Below are 14,134 nucleotides of genomic sequence, written 5' to 3'. Positions count from 1 at the left end.
AACAAGATGCGGTTGACTGGGGCTCGCACCAGAACAGCGCCCCCTGCCTTCTCGATGGTGGGAATCATGTGGTAGGCAATCTCGCTGCTGCCAGCCTTAGGATACCAGGCGCCGCTCAGGTAGTGGGTGGTCAGCAAACTGTGCATGGCAAAGCTGGCATCTTTTGGTATGTTGCCTGAAGATTAAACGAAATACAAAAAACAGCAACTGATCAGCCACCTCGCAAATAAATTTGAGTCCTCAAATCCAATTCGATTGGAGGCGAAGAATTTTATCTAAAATTATTAAAGTGGGTATCATAGAATAGTACATCATTTTATTTTTAATCTTCCCACCCAGAATTACGAGCTTCAACCAAAACTTTCAGCATTCGAGAAAATGTTAAAGAATCAATTTCAGCCATTGGTGTAAATAAAAATCTGTCTGGTATATCTACAGCTTTTCATTTCTAAATATTGTCTTGTTTTCTCATCTGTTTTTTTGCAAAATCAGTGTGTGAATGTGTGTGTGTGTGAATGGGAATGACAGATCTCATTATAAAGCATCTCGTGTCCTGAAAAGCAAGCCTGACATTTCATTTCATTTCTAAATATCTCAGATTCAGTCAGACAGGATGACGAGCATCTAAAGAGCAATTTTGGAGTCTTAGCACAGATTTAAACAGGTTTTGGAGTTAATGAGATTTCAGTTCTCCATTTTGAGCAAAGTGTGGTTATTGTTTTAAAACTCAACTCTGCTGTAAAGCTCTCCACAGAAGACTGACCTGTCTGCTGCGTTTGCCGTTTGTCCACTAATGTGCTCTAACAAACCTCCTTCAGCTGCATTTGTGCTGAGATTGAATATCACACATTAGTGGACTCAATTTACTAATTTAATAACTTCTGGAGGAAATGGGAGTCACTGCATTTTCTTTATGGGTATCAGTGTTATTTGTAAGAAGAAGGAAAAAACATGAAAAGGATGCATCTATTTTATCCCTTCAATGTCACAATTAGGGACTCATTTGTCCAATAAATGAAGTGAACTGAATTTTCCGGGAACATCTGATTATTTTTTGCACTTTTCTCAGATAAATAGTGGCTTAAAAGAAATCAATAACAAGAAGCGAAACCAGGCAGACCCACAAGTCAGGATCAGTGATTTTAAACCATTGCAGACAGAATAATACTCCAAATAAATAAAAATGGAAGAAATGGACAGCAACAAAAAGGACAAAGAGACAAATGTCTCATATACGGACATCTAGGAGACCAAGTTAACAACATCTCGTGTGATAATCGTCTTTTAACCAGAAACCAAAATGCAGCAGGGCGTACCGTAGGTGCCAAAGATGTAGGAGAAGACAGCTCTGAGGTCCTTGTTCTCCGTCAGCCCGTTGACCACGTCTCTCAGGCTGCGTGGCGCCATTTTGTAGAAGTAAGACAGATGCTTGACGAGGCCGGTGTGGATCAGGAACTTGGCCAAAGGTAAGGGGCAGAGCTTCAGCACAGCCATCACCCAAACGCCTCGCCCAGTTTTCTGCAAAAAAAGAAAAACACACACAGCACACACAGATGGTAACATGGATCTTTTTACTTCAACTCTGACCTTAAAAGGACTTTTGAATAGATGACAGTCAAAATCCAAATGATGATGTGTCAAAATGTTTAATCCCTTTAGGCTTCTGTGATGCTAAAGCTTCAGGTACTCATCGATGGCCTTCTCCTCTCCAGGAAATCGCTTCTTCAGCTCTTCGGAGTAGCGAGCGCTGCCGCTGTAGATGGGGTAGGAGCGGCGGTTTTCGGGCGGTCCCAGCACGACGTGGTCAAACAGGTTCTCCAGCTTCTCCCACTGCAACTGACCATTGGTCATCTGGTCCAGCATGCAGCGAAAGGGCGTATGGTCCATCAGGCCACCGATGTAATGGATACCTACGATATGAAAATGTGTTATTACAGAAATAGCTTTTACAAAAAGAAGAAGAACGAATTTCTTTTAAACTGATCTTCCTGCATATGTGAGGGACATGTAAGGATCATCTCACCAACATCAAACTCAAAGCCCTTCTCTGTGAACGTGTGACAGCATCCCCCGGCCCGACTATGCTGCTCCAGAACCAGAACCTTCTTTCCAACTTTAGCCAGCAGCACAGCCAGGCCGAGTCCACCGACACCACTGCCGATGATGACTGCATCCAGGTTGTCTGGCACTTTACTGGCCACAAAACCTGCCACAAAAAAAGTAAGAATTATGAATCACAGCTGTGGGTAGAAAGGGAAATGGACGACATATTCCCAGAGCAAACAAACTCATGTTTAGTGAATACTTAATTATATATTTAATTAAAAATATAATCTTGAACTGTACCCTTTTACGTACTAAAGTCCTTTGAAATAAAATGAAATGGTCAAAACCAGACAATCAGTGCATCTACAGCAAAAACAATCTTTTGTTTTTTTAATTTTCACAAGTTTTTACCAATAATTTTTTAGAATCATTAACCCCCATCTCTACTATGACATATTAGGGCTGTTGTGTATATATAAAAAAAAGTAGTAGAAAATTTCTGTGAAAAAAAAAATCTCAGAAACTTACAGAAAAATCTCAGAAATCTTCTAGAAAGCAATTGTAAAAAGTCACAAACTTGCAACAAAAAAAATCTGATTCTTTATATCTTAGAAATATTTTAGAAACTCTCGGAAATTTCGTCGCTTTTTGGCAGAAATGTACATCTTTTTGTGTCTACCATAGCCCTATTTCACATCTTTGATGTTTTACTAACAGTAAATACATGTATTTAAATCAGTGCAAGAGGCGGGGCAAATAATATTTAAATTATCTATTCAATCAAAATAGCTGTTTGGATATGAAAATATTATCTTAAGCAGGTCTGCACATTTTGCTTTGCAGCCATGAAATTTACATCAATGCTATGAACTAAGTTAATACATTTGCATGAATAAAATATAAATAAACCCACCTTGCTTAAGGATTTTGTTTTTCTCTTTCTTGTCGTAAACCTTCTCTTTTAGCGGCTCACGACAGTCCTTCTCAAAGGGGTTCGGACCTGAGCTGCCGAAGACATATTTAAGTATAAATATGACCAAAGACACACAAGCAAAGGCTACAATCGTCAACATCACGCCAACTTTTCTTTGATACGTCCTATCAACTGGTCAAATTACTGTCGAGTTCACTTCCTCGTTAGGTATCGCTTAGTCCCGCCCATTTTACTGACAGATGACAGCCAATCAGAACATTAGATTTTCTATACGTAATATTATCCAGTCCAATAAGCGACGAGAACGAGGTGCGCGTACTGTCCGTGTCGTACTGCATGGCTGAAGCTAAATTGACCTTTATAACAGTAAAAACTCGATACAGACCAGACATTTAAAGCAGTTTAGTCTTATACTGAATTCTAAAAGGAATTAGTTTAGTTTTACCATTTAAAATACGAGTCCGTTTGTTATACCGACCTAAAGTTGAATACGTTTACTGCACTCATTTGGTCATAGCTTCTTTTGTATGATTACTGCATCAACTTAGCTCAGTCTGTGGTTTTGCTTTGGGTTTAAGGAAACTCGTGTTGTTTTCAGTTCAGCTGCATGCTTGACTTTAATGTTTCACATCTGCTTTTTCACAATATTCCAGGTTCTCTTGGGATTTAGGTCAGGTCCGTTTGCAAGTTCAGTGATACAGTGGTCAATTAAGTATTTATGCTTTTAGCAGTATAGGGAGTTTCCAATGCTGCTGGAAAAATTAACCTGTCTTCTTCATAAAGACTATTTGCAGAGGAAAGCATGAGGTACTATGATTGTTAACTCAGAATAGACAGTGGACCAACACCACCAGATGGCATTATTACTGGCTATATATATTTAAAAAAAAAACTTCACACAGAATCTAATGTTTGGAATCTGTTTCAGCCCTTCCTAAAAACTCTTTTACCATATTTTTTCCCTCCACAAAACTTTAATGCAGTTTCATCTCTCAAATTACTGAGAACTATTTTCAATGATGCTCAAATTTACTGAGACGTACCTGTATCTACATGCTTCACACATTCCTTTCTAGGTTTCCTGCATTTTTTCAGCAACGCAGCTCCACCTACATGAGTAGCACAATTTACATTGTTTGAATTTTTACAATAGACACTTATAGAAAGATAACATGTTTGAGGAACTTTATAGAACAAATAAATGGTGGGAAAACAACTTTTAGACTAAAATTTAAGTTCAGATGATTTTTGAATTGCGACTTCATATTTTCAGCTATTTTGTATTTTTTCCCTGTACTTGAATTACAGAAAATGTGCTTTTAATCAAACAGCAGTGATGTGGATAGGTGGTTGTAATCTGATCAGTTACTAGTGTAAAGAAAAACTACTACTGACTGCTAAAGACTGATTTGACTTAAAATTCCTGTTTGATAAGGTTTGCAATAACATGGCAACTTCTTGAAGGTATTTCTTACTCCAAATTTGAAAAAAAAACAACATTATTTGCATCTTCACATTGAATTCCTGCATTATAATCACAGGAAGACAAATTTTTTGGACATCCTTTGTCAACAAAACCCAAGTTTTACATAAGAAACTATTTATTAGAGTCAACATCACCCTCCCTGTTCCTCTCCATCATTCACTATAAAACCTCGCCCAATTTAAAAGCAGCCCAGCAGTCGATATGAAGGATACCTTGAAATATGCCATGCTGTATAATAACATCAGTGTCGTCTCGTCTTTTAATTCAGATGAACTGACAGTTATCAGTCCAGCGCTCTAAAACTTGATGACAACTCCATGTTTGTTTACATTTCAATAATTTAAGTCTTTATTGAAGTAAAACATTTAAACTCATTCTTGGACTTTCCCCACATTCAAATCTAATAAAGATTTCTGATCTCACCCTGAAACTTTTCAAATGTTTGGGAAACATTATTTCAGGGTGAACATTTTTCAACTTGGGGGGCGGAAGGGAACGGGACATTTATATTAAAATTTGTCATAAATTTCATCCCTGCTCACAGGTGTGCAGCACAACCCCGCCATCAGAATGCCATTTGCCTCATTTCAGCAGTCCAGCCTGATCAGTGTGGATTGATTTGTGTCCAACTAAGCAGATTCAGGATCAGTTGGTGATTCTTTTGTTAGTACAGTAAGCTAAAGAGGGATGGCCACAAAAAGTTGGTATAAATGAGTGGAGCTTCAAAAATTAAACACCAACTCTGGGTTTAATTCAAGCAGTACTGAGCAACCTTCACGGCTGCTGAAACAGATTTAAAAAAAGAAAACAAACAAACAAAAAAAAAAGGGGGTCAAGCATGACAAGAAGGATCGAACCAGAAGCCCTTATCTTAAGTCCATTTTTGGTATTTACCGCATCTTTTTCAGCCTCCTCGTTAAAATCTCTGTCACCCATTTTGTTTTGATTATTTCTAAAACTCAATTTTTATTTTAGTTTCAAAAAGCACTTCCAATATTTGAGGATAAAATCAAACAGTAGGTTCTACTCTGCATGTGTTAGGGCTTTAACCGCAGTTATGTCCGACTTATGTACATTTACTGTGGGTCTGGAAGAAAGTAGTGGCCAGTAACCCGTGCATTCGGTTGTGTTTTGGTACATTTTAAGACAGCTTTCAGAGGAAATACAGTTGTTTGCAATGATAAACTACAAATGGCTTAAGGTCCATGTGGTTGAGGGACTGGGAAAACCTGAGGGCTCTCCCAGCCTCAGTACACCTGGCAGCGGTAGTGCAGGTCGAAGTTCAAAAGGTCAGAAAGTAAAAACGAGGGGGAAGGAGTGGGTTTTCTTTTCCGAAAGCATGAAGCCATCAGTCCATGGTGCGGTTTTCAGGCCCGTTGGTGACGCGTGCTTGTGGCGTAAAGGGATGTCACTGCAGAACCAATCCAACCTGGAAAACAATCAGAGCAGATTTTAAATTAGGCTTTAAAAATCACAAACTACTCTACATGGCGACATCTTGAATTGTGCGACAGGAAAACCTTCTGGAGAAATGACTCAAAACAAAAAGATATTCAATTATATTAATTCTAAGTCGGTTTATTAATTAGTGATTCAAATCAAAAACTGAAAAAAGTAAATATTACGCACAAAGTGAGAAAAGTAGGCATTTATTTCAGTTAAGCTAATTACTGAAATAAATGGTTAACGAAAAACCAATATTGAGTTTATCAGAAAATGTACATTTCTTCTGCACAAGACAAATTTAAAAAACGGGATTTATAATGCAGAAATGTTGTTTTAGGGTCTAATTAAACATGCGGAAAATTAATGGGAGGTAAAGTCATTGTAGCGATCCAACACATGGCCATATTCAGGACACTGACTCCATTTTCTAATCGGAGAAATGACTCAAAACCACTTTACTTGATGGGTAAATGTTCATCACAACAATGAATGTGGCAAAAATAATATTTTGTGTTCATCAGTAAAAATAAAACTCCTCACAATTTGTTGCAAGAAAACAGTGATATTGTCTATGCTGGTGAAAATGTAGACATTTCTGATACTTTAACCTGAAGGTCAACTGAGTAGTCACCAAAAGGTGGAAACACTGTCATATTAAGCTGGTGTCAGGATACAAACTAATACTTTTAGAATAAGTCAGGTATTAAGTCAGGTATAAAAAAAAAGAGAATCCAGGAAAAATGTACCTTTTCTGCTCCCATGCTGGGACACTTCCAATTGTACAGATAATACTGTAGATTCCCATCCCCGATGCCAAACTTCAGCTTCTCCAAGAAAGTCTTGTTTTCCATTAGATCCAGTGCATTAAAGACGTCAAAGCCTTTCTGTATAGGCACAAAGCAGAAGGAGCTTAACGCATGAAGAAAGGATCACTTATGTACGTTTTTATAAAAATGTGTTAGACGAACCGATTTGGCCAGAATGAGAGCGTCGGACATCAGGTCCAGCAGGGGTGTGGTGGTGTGCACGTTGTAGAAGGAGTACGCCGCTTTAAGACTGCGATGAACAGGGTGATTCATTATGGTGGAAGGCAGTGTGTAGAAACTCAGGATATCTGTCACTTTGCCTTCGTTCTGTTGGATAACAACATCATCATTAGAATAATAAAAAGGTGCAAACCTTTGCTGAGACATTAACCAACAAAAACATCCTTTACCTCCACCACATATGTGTCAATAATGTTCTCCTGTGGGAGCAACCAGTGCTCCACCTCCTCCTCGTTCATGGCAGGAACCAGGTTGAACTGGTTAAGGTATTCGCGGAGGAGGCGGCTCACCACTGGTACATCCTTCTTGGTCATCGGTCGCAGACCAGAAGTTTTTGGGGACTGAAGGGTGAAAAGAATATGATGGAATATGATGAAAGAAGAGCTTAGCTGATAATCCGCATCAAAATCTGTTTCTATTTGCCAGTGACCTCAGGCAAACGGTACAACTTCATGGTGCGCTGCATAGTCATGTTCCTGCTCAGGTGGGAGAACTTCACTTCGATTAGTTTTCGTGGGTTCAAAGAGCGATGCCAGTACCTGTCCAGAAGAAGAGTATGTGAAAGCTGCAGTATGCAACTTTAATTAAATTTTTTTTTTTTTTTACACATTTGTTGAAACTGTCACCATGACAAGACAGTACGGTAAGAGACAGAATCTGTGGAAAAATAAATAAATAAAAGTTCCTCCGCCTTCTCCTTCTCCTAACTAGAAATGACCAATCAGAGCCAGGAGGAGGGTCTTAGTGCTGTCAATCAGCTCATGTGCATGCCTCCCTTCTTTGTTCTCTGCTATGATAGAGCTTCTCCCATGTCAAGAATGCTAAAGCTAAAAGCAAGGCCACCAATGACAGCAGAAAAGCAGTTTTCTTGTAACAGCAAATTGCTTCTTTGCCATTAGAACATTTAGCAGCACATTCATGAGGTTGATCGACATCGCTTAGACCCTCCTCCTGGTCCTGACTGGTTACTTTTGGTCTGGAGCTTGCATTTCTTCGAAATGCAAGGTGGAGGAGGTTCATCTTTTCACAGATTATCCGTCTTCTACTATACTGTCACAACATGGTGATAGTTTTAACAAATGTGTTAAAAGCATTTTTATAAGAGTTACAAACTACAGCTTTAAAACAGATGACATTCCAGGCTTTACAATAAGTAAAAAAAACAAAAAACAGATATGGCCATTTGCCATGCAGACCTGCAGGTTCCCACAGGCTTGGGCAGTACCACCCCGGCAGTGTACACCGCCTGGAAGATACCCTGAAGGTTGACCCGTCTGGTGATTTCCCGGATCAGAACTGGAGCAACCCGTTTGGCTCGCAGCTTCTTGTGGACGCACAAGAAATTGATCTCTACCATTTTCTTTTCTCTAAAAGCATAAGAACAACAAGTGATGGAAGTTGGCTGGAGATTCAAGACGTACTCAAAAATAAAACATTAAAAACAATCCAGTGGATAAACTTACATGTCATAGATGCGGATGGTGGCTGGAATGGCACTGATGAATCCGACCAGCTTCTGATTGGAGTTCACTCGGACTCCGCAGTGCCACTGAGGCAGCCAACCTGGAGGTCGTAGAGCCCTGAACAAGAGACGGGTTATTCGTTTTGATGCCAAAGTATCTATAAGTGGAAATTAAATGTAACTTTAAAATGTCAAACTGAATTCATGAAGCTACCAGAGCAAGAACTCAGGGGAGTAGTCAAATCTGAACATGTTGTCGTCGTCCTCCACATAATTTTCATTGAGGAGAGTGTAGAGCTCCTTCAGCTGGAAGACAAAAGAAACATTTTAATCGCATTAATAAGATCTAAAATAGAGGGAGTTATAGTAAAAAAATACTGTTTTGTAAGATAATTTCTCCATCTTCCATTGCCAGTGTAAATCTGACACCAATTCTGTCTGTTCATGTTCGCAAAAATAATTTAAACCCCCGTGGTACGTTCTAATTTCAGTCTCAGTGAAATGGGACGACAACCATCATTTAATAAAACAATCCAGATCATTGTAGACATTATTTATAAGAATCTGCAATAAGGATCTCTTTAATTTTGTTTTAATTACCAATAACCCAACATGGAGAAGTAGAATTCAGCTCTTATGCTCCACAAATCTGAAGAAAAATACAGAAACAGCTGAAATACAGAGTTCCTTTAAATCTAGACTTAAAACCCACCTATTGGAATTGCCTTTGATCAACAGGAAGAAACACAATTTATGCATGAAAAGAGGAACAGCAGAAAATAATGATTTAAATACATCATCTTGCAACAAATACTGATATTTAACAAAACTGCAGCCAAAACCTTCCAACACATTTTATTGTGATTTGATCTCTAAATAAAAAGCAGTTCAGCCAATTCCCTTCAGAGCTCCCTTAACTTGCAAAATCCAGAAATCTGTCATTTAATCCCACTTTGATTACACCTGATCTCTGAAGGCCTTGGGGGTTTGTTAAAGAAAATAAGCACCAATCAGGAAAAAATAAATAATCAATGCAACCGACTGCCTCCAGAAGTGATTTAATTTGCAAATTGAATCCATCTGTGTGTTTAATTTCAGTATAAATGCAGCTGCTCTGCAAGTCCCTCAGAGGTTTGTTAGAGAAAATTAGCAAACTAAAACCATCATGAAGATTAAGAAACAACATTAAAGCAATGCCAAGTTATGAAACAACATCCCAGCCTCTGAACAGCTCTCAATCTGAAAATGAAAACAGTAACTGCAACGCTACAAAGACGTGGCTGTCCATTAGAAAAAAGAAGCCAAGAGATGCATGGTGACTGGAGGACAGGAGATTCAAAGCTCAAGTGGAAAAATACAACGATCTGCTGCTCAGATAGGAGCAAAATTAATCTTTTTGGTCTACATGCAAAACACCAAATATGGTAGAAAACTGAAGAAACAATCTGTGCTTTTAAACATGCTCTGTCAACACAATGCTGCTGGTGTGCTTCCCTTAGCAGAGATTTAACGGGCAGATGGATGAAGAGATATACAGGTAATACTGGAAGAAAAACATGGGGATGGGTCAGACTCAGAGGTTCAGTTTTACTTGAGCTACTTTGCTAAAGGGGACAAATTTCAATCTCTAGAACCAACGGCAGCAAAGGTGGTTCGAGAAATTAATAACCATGGTGGCCTGAGTCAATATTTTGCACTTTTCCTTCAACCTCACAAGGATGAACTGCTTTGTGTTGATCAATCTTCCAACCTCCCCCCCAAAAAAATCACACAAAGATATTTTAATTTGTGGTTGTAGCATGGCAAAATGTGAAAAAGATCATAGCGTATAAATTGTTTTGTGAGCAAATAATCTTAAAGAGATCAGATTGCAAATATGATGCAACTTCGTCTTCTTTTACACCAAATACAATGTGACTTAAAATTATCTGGTACTACATGGACATGCTGCACCAGGTTACAATAAGTTAAAAACTTTGCAAAGTAGGATAAAGAGAAATGAAGATTTCTTTATTTGAAGTGTGATTTAACTCGGTCTTACCACAGCGGGGTTCCCCAGGTCGAGCGTGTCCCAGGTGAAGCCCTGAGGGAGGCTGTACGGCTCTTCTCTAATGTGGTCTTTATCAGGTTCGATTGAGCCGTGTGATGTTACGGTCTCCCCTGAAGGAAAATAAATTGACATGAAGCAGAAAAACCAGCAATACAGCACATAAGCCAAGTAGATTTTTGTTCAAATGAAATAAATAAAAAACCCTAACGATCGTCATACCAAGCTTGGGCACAGGTTGTGTGTCCCAGAACTGATAGCTCCTCCGAGTCGCCTCCTCCATGGTTTTGGCTGGGCCTTGGCCAACAGAAAACAGTTCGATGGCCTTTTGGATCTCCTGTAGCTTATCAGCTGGTAGTGAATTCACCTGTTCAGGAAGTTAAAACAGCTCATTTGGAATAAAAGGAAAAGTATTACAATTCCTTTAACCTCATTGTTAGCCATTCTGGTGTGCTGCTCCACACTTAGAAGACCTCTACAGGTTGTAATTTGTTCCTGTACCTTAGATAATTTTTCAAAGCTAAAAACTTATTTCATGCCTTAGCAAGTGGATCCTGAGCTGCTTCGGTGGCACCGGCTTTCTTCTTCTTTTTCTGTCTCTTTTTCTTCTTCTTGGCACCAGTGTCATCCGCACGTTCACTGAAAAACAGCGGAAATATCCATTACATGAGAAAACCTGATCCTAATAAAAAATTTAAGTGATTACATGTACGTCGGAAATATTATTGCTTTGTGTAAAGTTCAAAGTTCACTAAATGCCCTTGTTTGTAATTTTTTGTTTTAAATATGGAAATGTAAAATGAACTTAAATGTTTATTTAACAAAATGCTTTTATAATCATTACTACTAGTATTATTAGCACTATATCCACATTGTATGTATTTTATCTCCATCTGTGTTGATCTTTTCTCTAGTATGGGCCAGGGGTCTGCAACCTTGACAATCTAGCCAAAATAATAATAATTTAGAGCCACAAATGTCACATGACCTTTTGAGAAAAAAAATGTTTTAAATACATATTTAGATTTAAATATAGCTCTATATTTAAGACATGAGCTGGTTATTTTTGTTTTTTAGCCAAAGTTATTAAGAGCCATTGTGGATGATCCACAGAGCCACATGTTGCAGCTCTAAAGCAGGTGAGAAAACAGCCTCACTTTATCATTTAAACTGACACAAAGACACAACAGGAAGGAGTAATATTGAGTTCAAACTTGATAAACCACACACCTACTCGCATCCATCCTGACAATGTACTTACAGGGGATTATCTCATTAGTGTCCAAGAGAGGACAGAGGCCTGCATTTCAACCCCCTGCCCCCCGCCCCCATCAGTGCAGATGGCGAATCACATGGCCTCTAGTTGAGAAGTACATGGTATCCAAGCGTGTCTACATACCCATGTACAGGAGGTCAGTGAGTGGCTGGGACAATGGACAACAAAACATTCAATAGTTTGTTCTCCATGGTTCCATTTCAGTCCAGTAGGAGCATCGAACAACCAGACTTTGTTTGCATGGAGAAGTACCTCATGTGCTTACTACTAGAATCAACAGGGTCATCAACAACCTAACGACCACACTCAAGTGATGGCATGTTTTAATCTTTGTGGATCTAAAAGTGTTTTTAGAATAAGTTGATTTTTTAAATTTTATTTTGCAACACATGACCTTAAAGAACCATGACATAGGAGGGGAGACAAGATAACTCCCTCTCTCTTAAATTGCTCTTAAAAGTAGAAAAGGACCCTGCACTGTGGCTCAAGTGCAGGCCAAGTAGGATTTCCATCCAAGTCTATTTTGCGTATGAGCTCTTCTGACTTCAGCTGTTTCTAGACGTTGCAGATTTCTGTCAAAACAGTATGAAACGAAGGCTCACCACACACTGCTGGTTACAAAGGTAAAACAGAAAGCGCATTGTTATCATCAATGCGCAACTGCTCGTTTCACTTTTAACTCTGAATTCGCATCGGACAAAAGGGGTTTGACAGCTTTGTTAGCATGACCAGCTAACCCGCATCTGTCAACTGGGCATAATCAGTAACTACCTGCAAAGAAACGACATGCCAACACCTTGAAACATAACAAACTTCAAAAATGTTGTTCATTTAATCCTCGCAGGGGAAAGGGGAATATATGGTCATTTTCCAACCCAATTTTAATCATTTTGACCCCCTAAAACTACGCCTTGGTGTATGTATTTGACGTTAAATCCCTCCTACTTTGCAACAAGAAATCCAGCCTCACCCAATCACATTACAGAGTTAACGCGCAGACACCGGTTGTAGCCAATAAGAAGAACGCAAGGAGGTCGGACTTCAACGAACGGCAGTTGCCTTGGCTTCTTGCTAAAGCTTCAGTTAGCATTCGCTTCGGTGTAAAAGTAAGGCAATATAACCCGTAAATCGCCGCTGTATGAATAAAGCTGCCTTGTTACCCGTCCTCCAAGTGGTGCTCTTCATTTTCACAGTCGCTACAGTGCCCGTGGTCCTCTACATCTTCTTTCTCCGGGATCGCTGCTGTCTCATTCTCATCCGCCATCTTCGACCAGGAAGTGAGGGTCCGCGGCGTGCGCTGGTCGCCTTTAAACAAGCCTTCACGCTATTGGCTCCGCGATAGCGTCGCCTTTAATGTCGTTCTTTGTGTTCATGTCGAAATGTTTGCCGTAAACAGTACATGTATACGTTTTTTGATTTTTTTTTCTTCAATATAAATTTTCCCCAACAGCCACGAGGCCGGGGATTTTGCAGCCCACACAGATCAAATCATTTTAAGACGGGACTTTCTCTAAGATATTGCTAAAGTTCAAGTCCTTAAATGTTCTATACACTTTACTCAATGTAAATCATATTGGGAACCTTTTGGGAACTTTCCCTAAAGGTTACACTGCGCAAAAAAAAATAACCCTGAGGACATCTGGGAAATGTTTAGTAAAAGTTTAAGGAAACTGTGCCTTTCAGGAAACTTTTCTGTTTCAGGGATATACATGGTAGACAAGCAAAGACATTTTGGTATTTTACCCCATATTTATTTTAAAATGTGCACACAATTTAATAAAACTAGCTATTCTATTACACAGATTTATGTTACACAGATACTGTATCTAATCAATGATTCATATAAGCAAGATTTTCATTTAAATTTTATCTTAATTAAAATAAAAATTAAAAATGTATGGCTTTATTTGTTCTGCCTCAGATGAAGAAATTTTAAAGAACGATAGATGGACTAAGAGATGAATGAAATGATTGAGGCATTATCTAATGTGGGAGCTTATTCAGTTTGCCCAGGGCCACCTTTGTTGTGACTCTCACCTCTGCTATCCTGAGGTAAGACAGAACAAATTAACTTCTTCCATATGGATGCCAGATTCAGTCAGACACAAGTTGATGAGCTCTATCCTGCGGTTGCTTGGAGCAGTTCTTGCCTCCTGGACACGTAAGTCTGCAGGATTTCTGTACAGCATTTTGAGATCCTGTGAAAATGTAGAGCCCACTTGAGAAACTCTGGTGCTAATATTAGATATTAAGGTGAAGAGTTGTCTGTATTTGAGCATATGTATGTATAATTTTCACACAGGCTCCGTTGGCTATTAAAAAGATGATTTCAGTTGTGTTGTGCGGTCATTCACCCTGGAAAAGAGTGGTCTAAATAAATTAAAGTCCTAA

The 14,134-nt window shown here is 39.0% G+C and overlaps 2 protein-coding genes across 2 annotated transcripts in view; both read right to left on the bottom strand.

Moving 5' to 3' along the window:
- LOC103469375 (putative all-trans-retinol 13,14-reductase) overlaps positions 1-3,215 on the bottom strand; it is a 9,300-nt gene extending 6,085 nt beyond the window's left edge. The window contains exons 1-5 of the mRNA XM_008417012.2: positions 2,960-3,215; positions 2,024-2,206; positions 1,677-1,910; positions 1,317-1,526; positions 4-175 (exon numbers count right to left, since the gene is read on the bottom strand). Of these exons, the coding sequence (XP_008415234.1) occupies positions 4-175; positions 1,317-1,526; positions 1,677-1,910; positions 2,024-2,206; positions 2,960-3,119 (959 nt within the window). The 5' untranslated portion in view covers positions 3,120-3,215. The remainder of the gene's footprint in view (positions 1-3; positions 176-1,316; positions 1,527-1,676; positions 1,911-2,023; positions 2,207-2,959) is intronic.
- Positions 3,216-4,786: 1,571 nt separating this feature from the next.
- On the bottom strand, positions 4,787-13,043 carry LOC103469337 (glycylpeptide N-tetradecanoyltransferase 1). Its single transcript, XM_008416946.2, has 12 exons — positions 12,904-13,043; positions 11,007-11,106; positions 10,690-10,834; positions 10,462-10,580; positions 8,635-8,726; positions 8,422-8,538; positions 8,155-8,325; positions 7,389-7,497; positions 7,129-7,299; positions 6,881-7,045; positions 6,659-6,796; positions 4,787-5,895 (listed from the first exon to the last, which is right to left on the bottom strand). The coding sequence occupies exons 1-12, from the start codon at positions 13,005-13,007 to the stop codon at positions 5,875-5,877; spliced, it is 1,452 nt and encodes a 483-aa protein (XP_008415168.1). The 5' UTR covers positions 13,008-13,043; the 3' UTR covers positions 4,787-5,874.
- Between the last annotated feature and the right edge of the window lie 1,091 nt (positions 13,044-14,134).

The sequence above is a fragment of the Poecilia reticulata genome, linkage group LG8 (assembly GCF_000633615.1).
Source record: "Poecilia reticulata strain Guanapo linkage group LG8, Guppy_female_1.0+MT, whole genome shotgun sequence".
Classification (NCBI taxonomy): Eukaryota; Metazoa; Chordata; class Actinopteri; order Cyprinodontiformes; family Poeciliidae; genus Poecilia; species Poecilia reticulata.
The sequence above is the reverse complement of the archived record's forward strand: the minus strand, read 5'-3'. Positions and strand labels throughout refer to the sequence as shown.